Below are 8,431 nucleotides of genomic sequence, written 5' to 3'. Positions count from 1 at the left end.
GTAAGCCATGCCAGGCTGTTAGGTCTGCTTGGACCTGCACCAGCTCTATGACTGGCACAAGTCTGTGTGGACTTGGGTTAGGGGAATGAGACCAGTAGTAGGAGGTTGAGGGCCCAATCCTATCCAACTTTCCAGCTCTAGAGCGGCTGCAATGCAGCCCCGAGGTAAGAGAACAAATGCTCCCATACCTTGAGGAGGCCTAAGTGACTGTCCCCCCACCGCAGGATACAGAGCACATCCCATTGATATAGTTGCACCAGCCCTGGAAAATTGGATAGGATTGGGCTCCAAGATATCACAGGCACTAGCTAGCAGCTTTACAGCATCATTGGCATTCAAGTTGAGATTTTTGTTGGCAACCTTCAGTCTCGAAAGACTATGGTATCGCGCTCTGAAAGGTGGTTCTGGAACAGCGTCTAGTGTGGCTGAAAAGGCCAATCCGGGAGTGACAATCCCTTCCACACTGGGAGCAAGTGCAGTCTGTCCCTGGCCTGTCTCCCTGGCTATGGGCCTTCCTTCTTTGCCTCTTAGCCTCAGACTGTTGGCCAAGTGTCTCTTCAAACTGGGAAAGGCCATGTTTCACAGCCTGCCTCCAAGCGGGCCGCTCAGAGGCCAGGGTTTCCCACTTGTTGAGGTCCACTCCTAAGGCCTTCAGATCCCTCTTGCAGATGTCCTTGTATCGCAGCTGTGGTCTACCTGTAGGGCGCTTTCCTTGCACGAGTTCTCCATAGAGGAGATCCTTTGGGATCCGGCCATCATCCATACTCACGACATGACCGAGCCAACGCAGGCGTCTCTGTTTCAGTAGTGCATACATGCTAGGGATTCCAGCACGTTCCAGGACTGTGTTGTTTGGAACTTTGTTGAGATATCAACTTTGATAACTTTGTTGAGATAACAAGTTGAGATATCGCTGTGCAATCACTCTTCATCTAGCTTCTAGGAGGAAGAACTGGGTATTCCTCAGGTACAGCTTGACACTTGGCAAAAACCTGCAAAACTAGTTTGATCAGGATGAGGTCTCTTATCTGGTGTGCTCCCTGGGGCATTTGGTGGACCGCTGTGAGATACAGGAAGCTGGACTAGATGGGCCTACGGCCTGATCCAGTGGGGTTGTTCTTATGTTCTTATGTTCTTATGATCAGAACCTGTAACAGGAAAAAATGCAGCAGGCAATAATGATGTTATTGTACAATCCCCTTTACTTTGCACTGGCTTGAGTTCTGATTACCCCGATTGGAAGGAAGCTTGTAGAAGGGGGCTTCTCCACCTCCTCCTGCTTCTCACTGCAGCCCCTAAAAAATGACTTATGAGGGTTTAGAGATGTTCTGGACCAGCACAGGATGGTGTGGAGCCAGCATGGAGGGTGATCAGCCAAACTGCACTGGGTGGGGGGTAGTACTCCCTCTGATGGAGCAGGTGCAAAGCCTGGGAGTATTTCTGGATCCAGCCTTGCTCCTGGATATGCAGATAACAACTATGGCCTGGGGTGTTTTAGGCCAGTTTCACCTGGTGTGCCAGCTGTACCCTTGCCTATGTCAGTTAGGTGGCCATAGTAATTAATGCCTAAGGCTGCAGTCCTCTACTGTATATGCTTTCCTGGACGTAAGCCCCATTAAACATAATGGGAATTCCTTTTGAGTGGACATGCTCAGGGCTGCACTTAGTTGCTAACCATTAGGATTACTTTAATGTATCCTATGTGGGGCTGCTCATGAAGACCCTCCAAAAACTTCAGCTGGTGCAAAATGTTGCTGGTTGAGTGCTACTGAACAATTGCGATCCTAGTCCTGGTGTTCTCCAGGCCATGACGGCAAATTGCCGCCCCCTCCGTCGGCTGGACTGCCCCTGGTCATGCCTGCAGCCTCCTTTCTAGAGGCCTTTGGAGGGCCAAAAATGTCACTTCCAGTTTTCAGCTAAAAAGAAGGTCTGAGAAGAAGGCTTCTGAGAAACCGGAAGTGATGTTTTTTGGCCCTCCGAATACCTTATAAGGCTGCGCGTGGCCTCTCCAGTCCTCCAAAGGCCTCCAAACGGGAGGCAGCGGGAGCAACCCATGGGGGGATGGCATGGCAGGGAGTTTTGACCCAGACATGCCGCCCAGGGTCATCTGACTTGTGCTACTGAGTGTCTATCAGCACAATTATATAACAGAACTGCTGCTTTGGTTACTGGTTATGTTTCTAGGTGCAATTCCTGAGCTTGATTATGACCTTCAAAATCCTACACAGCTTAGGACCAAAGCCTTTTCCCAGATTAATCTATGCATCCTATACATCCTATGCATAGATTGCCTATGCATCTGTGCATCCTGTGAGTACTTTCAGGAAGACTTTCTTGCATTTGGCAATAATCCATGAGAGGTATACTCATTGGTATCTCCTGCCCTGTGGAACTCCTGGCGCTTTGGTGTCCAGCAAGACTCCTGTTCATCAATCCACTGTCTGAAGACCTGCTTTTTTTGGATGCACTGTTACAAGTTTTATGGCGGATGAGTTTCTCCCTGTTTTCTCTTTGTTCTTTTTCTATGATAATTATTTTCGTTGCTATTTATAAGCTGCCTTCAATCTCTGGGGATGGAGCAGGGTATACATTTTAAATAACAACTGGTGTTATTTTCAACGTCTAAAATCTTACTTTTAATTCTTATGTTATTGCAGTGCAAGATCCAGCTGCATTAATGTTGTCACTAGGCATTTGCTATTGAGCCCCACTGAAGCTGGAATGCACCTTAACATGCTGCAGGTATTGCCTGAGTAGAGAAAATTGCCAGAAGTATATGGAGAGCCACATTATATAACTCTTCCACCAGTTTCCAAATATTTACGTTTTCAAGAGACCACCACACACTACGTGTGAGAATTAGATTTAAGCATGTGCTCCACTTCCAAGGGTTAGGATGCATTGATTCAATGTCTTATCTGAAGATCTGCTGGCACAGTGATCCCTGTGCCAGCAGATGGTGTGTTGCAAAAGTGCTGTAAGGTATGTCACGACACCTATAGAGTAAGCAGCGCTGGTGGAGCGGCCTGTGCTGCCCCACTGACACTGTACCCACAGGCCTGGCTGTTGCCAGAGATATGTACACCACCAAGTGGTGCAGGGGCAGAAGAAGGGTAGTGGGAGGGCATTCTGGAGGGGGGAAGGGTTTTTTTGGGCGGGGGACGGTGGAATGGGGATGGGATAGGCTTGTGAAGGGATGTGAATAGTAACACAGGCTTCTGCCATATCCTAACCCCGTTCCCGGGCCTTGTGGCATTACACAGGACTCCCAGATTTGCACCAGCTAAATAGTTGGCACAGATTCAAGGAACCTCATAGGGCACGCTGGGGCTCTACTCAGTGTAAGGGGGAAAAATATTTCATTGCCCTGAATTGGCCTCTTCCTAACCTAAGCTGGATACAGCGCAGGTTAGGATTGGACTGTCATATAGATAACAGCCTTCCTGCCCAGATCCTTGCCTTCTTTTGCAACCCAACAAAGCCTTTATGACAACTAACAAAGCAGAAAGAATAACAGGTGGCATTCCAAAGAATCTCCTGGTTTGCTGCTCAAATCTGGAACCAAGTTCTTTCATCTCATAACACTCATCATGATTTCCCCCTTTAAATTTTTTGTAAAGAAATTATGCTAAGAAGAAATAGAGAGAAAACTAAGCCCCAAATATTTGAGATTCTTGAGAACATACTCAGATATTGACTGTATTTGAGGGATACCCCTCTTCCCTCTGGTTTGTCTCTCTTGCTTCTGTTACCTCAGAGTTCAACAATAGTAATTATCCCATTATTTGAGGTGACACAAGTGACATGGTTGCACCTTACACGTAAAAATGAGTGCCATCTCCTCCTTAGATGGTGTGGACCAATTCCAGTCTTCAAATAAATACTTGGGATATTTTGCAACTGTTAGCTACAGATGGTGGTATGTGACACTTGAGTGTGACACTTCAGGGTCACACTTGACATTCACCTAAAATGTTTTAGAGGTTTGTTACCAACTAGCAGCTCATCCTATTCAACAAAAACAAAACAGTCAGGGACATTCAGTCCTGATGGAGGTCATGGCGTGTGGCAATGGGGATGTTAGATCTTTCCTCCTGTGTCATTTTCCCACAAAAATAGATCCAGAAACTGCAATTTGCCTTCGATTTGCAGCAAACAGTCATTTCTAGCATCTCAGTTATACTGACAAGGCTTTGGCACACAAGGCTTGGAGTCCCTGATAGTTATGCTCATGAGAAGAGCTCGTTGGAGCTGTAGGACAGGAACATGAGAACACTCCCAGCCTGGGTAGAGTTCAAAATGATCAAATCCAATTCAAAAGAATTGGACTTTGTAAACTTCCTGCCAAACACTAGTATTGGCACTTTTTAATTACCTCTCTAGTTTGATGGAGTGTGGAAAGCAACACTGGTGTGATGTTGTCATAGGTCATGATGAATCTGAGGCCTCTGTTGATACAACAGTATTTTAAGTAGGAGAGAATGTAACCCTGATGCCAAAACAAACAAAAAGCGTAGTTCCCTTGAAATTTCGAAAAAGGAATGACAAAGTGAGCTAGATCGCCAAGTGTTTGGCAGGCTCCATCTTTTGCTATTAACAGTGGGCAGTACTTTTTTTGGGTGGGGAGGTGGGGGGTAGACAAGAGTCAGACAGGCAAGAACACATTTCTGTAGAGTTAAGTGAGGTCCTAGACAATTTGAAACAGACCTAAAAATAATCTTCCATGATTCACTGTAGGCAATTGTGTGCACTGGGCTTAATAAGCCCATTGTAATCAGAAAACAGAAGTCTCAGGGTTGCAGAATGTGGAGGTCTGTGTAGCTACTGGATTTCGGTGGTTTGATTCTGTTGGAGTTTGGCTCCAGCAACTGCACTGAATGCTGGTTTGTTTCTGAGCCCAAAGCAAAGTACTGGTTTTGACCTTTAAAGCCCTTCACAGCTTGGAACCAGGGTACGGGCAGTCATTCTAAAATGGTAAAAGCACAATAACATCGCTATAATGCACAATTGGACTTATAAAACGATGAAATGCGATATCATGCTCAAGTAATGAAATAACATTGATATGTACCTATTAAAGTGCCTGCGGATAATCTCTAGCACTTCTGTGTTTTTATGCCCCCTAACTCCCTCAGAGCTCTGTTGCTTTAACTGGCTATAGAGTTTTCTGAGCATGTTCAGAAGCTGCCAAGGAAAATACATGGAGCCCTATGGAAAGTAAACTGAGCCAGTGTGCTTTTACTCGCGAGTAGGCGACTGTGCCTTTGTCCATTGGAAAGGGCAGGCTGAGAAAAATGCAACGCCACCAGAATGGTCCTGATCCGATGAACACAGGCCCCAAAAGCACTGGAGAAGTAAGTCCTGCCCCCCAAGCTGAAAAATGTATTGAACCCGAATGAAAGCAAAGCCGAACTACACATTTGTTTTTTTCCCCTGACTTTAAAACCAGTTTGTTTCCACCGTAATTCAATGCTATGCTCAATTCTGCTCAAGTTGCTATCTTCTCAATGTTTGAATTTGGCAATGTTCATACAAGTAGCTGCAAGTCTTAAATGGCTCCTGTCAGATTGATCAAGTAGTTGACTATGTTGTTGTGCATTTCTGTGTGTTTGGGTGTGTGTGTGATGTGTTTTATGTCTGTTTTATCCTTTGGCTATGTCTGCTGACAGCCACAAGCATGAAACGCATATGTACCACCTATATGACAGTGATTACACTTGATAAAAATACTTTAAAATTGATTAAAATATTAACTTGGAATAAAAACACAACATCACTTTCAGGCCTTTTTCTTAAGGATAGCACTGCCACCCCTAAAAAAATAAAACCATTTTAGACTAGCTCTACCTATGGTACTGCCTGCTCCTGTACATTCTGGCTTGTTCCCTGAGATCTGCAGGGGAGCTCTGCTGCCTGTGTCACTCCCAACAGAGGTTAGGGGGTGTTGGTGAACAGAAGGAAGACCTTCTGGGCTACAACACTGCAGCTATGGAACTCCCTCCTATTTCATTTGAGAACCGCCCCCTGCCTGGAGGTGTTCCTCTTTTTCGGCTGGCATTTTGGTCTTGATGTTGGTAGTCTCCCACTGTTCGTTTGCATTTTGCTGCCATTTTCACCCTTTATTATTGTTTTTTATGGTGTTTAAACATTTCTGCTGCTCTTTTATTATTTTATTATGTTTTACTCTTTTGCTGCTGTTAATGCTGCATTAATGCTTCGCTCTTTGATTGTTTTTATTGCCGCTTTTATTGCCTTCTGGCTTTACCATTGCCGTGTTTTTTCCCTCTGTTTTACTTTGGTATATTGCTTTAATATTGCTTGCTGCTCCTTGATTAGTTGTTTAATGGGTAGTTTTATTCTATTTTATTATGGGATTGGGTATATTTTATGTTAGCTGCCTTGAGCACCCATGTCGGTGGGGGAAAGGCGGGATCAAAATCTTATAAATAAATGTTTGTCACTAGCCAAACAAACTGGATTTTTGTAACTTGTTTACAAGGCAGAATTTCCACTCTGGTTAACCCATTGTACTTTGACACTGATGCATTGATTTTTGTTGAAGAATAATTATCAGTGCTGTCATTGGGTATCTAAAGTTAGAGCCTAGTCATGTAATTATAGCATCCTATGAACACTGCAATGCAAAAAAGCAACATTGTTGAGAAGCATATGCCTAGACTTGCTCCAACTTTGCCTCTGATTGGCTACAATATTACTAGGCTTTGACTCAATATGGGACTTCAGAAGAAATAAATAGAAGCTACTTCAGGCTAGGCAGGCATAGATTTCTTCTGACTTCTTCAGTGATAGAGATCAAAACCATCTTAATTTGTTCCATGACGAAACAATGGCAGGAAAGCATCTCATCCTCTTCTAAACTGGATGCAGTCTTTAGAAAAGAATCCCCGTGAATTTTGGGGTTGGGTGTAATTTTCGGAGAGGCGACATGGCTTCCTGCGCATTGCAAACTGGGGCTCTACTGCTTGGAAGTATTGGCATGTTTGGGACATTTATCATCACTCTGATGCCTCAGTGGAAAGTGTCTGCCTTCACAGGAAGTAACATCATTGTCTTTGAGACCATTTGGGAAGGCCTCTGGATGGTGTGCGTCAGTCACATCAACAAGTATCAGTGCAAATTCTATGAGTCTCTGTTGGCTCTTCCACCAGCTTTAGAAGCATCCAGAGGGCTAATGTGCGCAGCTTGTGTGTTGTCAGCTGTTGCCTTCCTGATTGCCGTTGCTGGAATGAAATGCATCCGATGTCCTGGCAACAAGGAGCAAATGAAAAGCAAGATTTTGTTGGCAGCTGGAGTGACTTTTCTTCTGACGGGGGTTATTGAGTTGATTCCCGTTTCCTGGTTTGCCAGCAATATCATCAAGGACTTCTACAGTCCAGTACACCAGGTTGCTCGGAAATATGAATTGGGAGCTGCCCTCTATTTAGGCTGGATTGCCTCCGTGTGTCTAGTCTGTGGAGGAGCCATATTTTGTAGCTTTTACTGCTGTTCAGAGAAGCCTGAAAGACACCTATATACATCACCAAGCAGCCTCGATCTGAACAAACCAGAGCATGTCAGAATGAAGCCTCTAACTGTGCGCTCCTATGTCTGAAACACTCTACTTTTGCATGTTTATCTCGCTTAGAACTGGAGTAGCATTCTGCCTGACCAGCAATTTCAACCCTTGTAACGTAACACATTGGTGTGCCGTGGGAGTTTGTAGGTGGGTCATTGATTACTAGGGTCGTTGGGGGATGTGAGCCTCCCTGCCAGCAGTGCAGTGTGCCTTGTCAATTATCAAAAAGCTGATGGTGTGCCTTGACAATTTTAGCACCTTGTCAGTCAGATGAAAACTACTGTGCTAGACTGTATATCAGTAGAACACTGTAGTCTAGAGCCAGTGAACACAATCCACTTGCAGAACTGGCTTTCCATTCATCGATCTTCTGTTTTGTTATGCAAAAGCATCTGGGATTTCACACTGCATAGATGGCAATGCAGTATGCAACCATAAGCAGTTATCCCATATAGCACTCTATGTGTCAGAATATGTCTTCATGGGTACCAACAGAGACACAGTTTTCTGTTGCATCTAATGTTCTTTGGACTGGAGTAAATATGTGTCTTGTATTTTGATTATAAATACAAGGAAGTTGTGTGTCAGGGGGAGGGTGTTAGGCTAGTTTTCAGAGTTAGAGATGTGTCTTCATTTGTTTAGAACTGAACGTTTATGACAAGTGCTTAGATGTGTTTAATAATACTTTTAATACAGGTACTTCTATACCGCCTTTCTTGGTCCTCAGATTTCTCCTCGGACTTTATTCAAGGTGGTTTACATAGGCAGGCAAATTAAATCCCCATAGGGATTTTTACAATTTGAAAGGTTCTATCTTTCAAGATACCACAACATTCAGATGTTTCTTTCTTGATC

At 44.4% G+C, this 8,431-nt stretch overlaps 1 protein-coding gene across 1 annotated transcript; it reads left to right on the top strand.

Annotated features, from left to right (window-relative positions):
• Positions 1-6,946: 6,946 nt before the first annotated feature.
• LOC136645689 (claudin-8-like) lies at positions 6,947-7,612 on the top strand. The gene has a single exon (XM_066622058.1). It carries the CDS (start codon positions 6,947-6,949, stop codon positions 7,610-7,612), a length of 666 nt encoding a protein of 221 aa, XP_066478155.1.
• Positions 7,613-8,431: the final 819 nt, after the last annotated feature.

The sequence above is a fragment of the Tiliqua scincoides genome, chromosome 3 (assembly GCF_035046505.1).
Source record: "Tiliqua scincoides isolate rTilSci1 chromosome 3, rTilSci1.hap2, whole genome shotgun sequence".
In the NCBI taxonomy this organism is placed as follows: domain Eukaryota; kingdom Metazoa; phylum Chordata; class Lepidosauria; order Squamata; family Scincidae; genus Tiliqua; species Tiliqua scincoides.
This window is presented reverse-complemented; position numbering and strand designations above follow the sequence as displayed.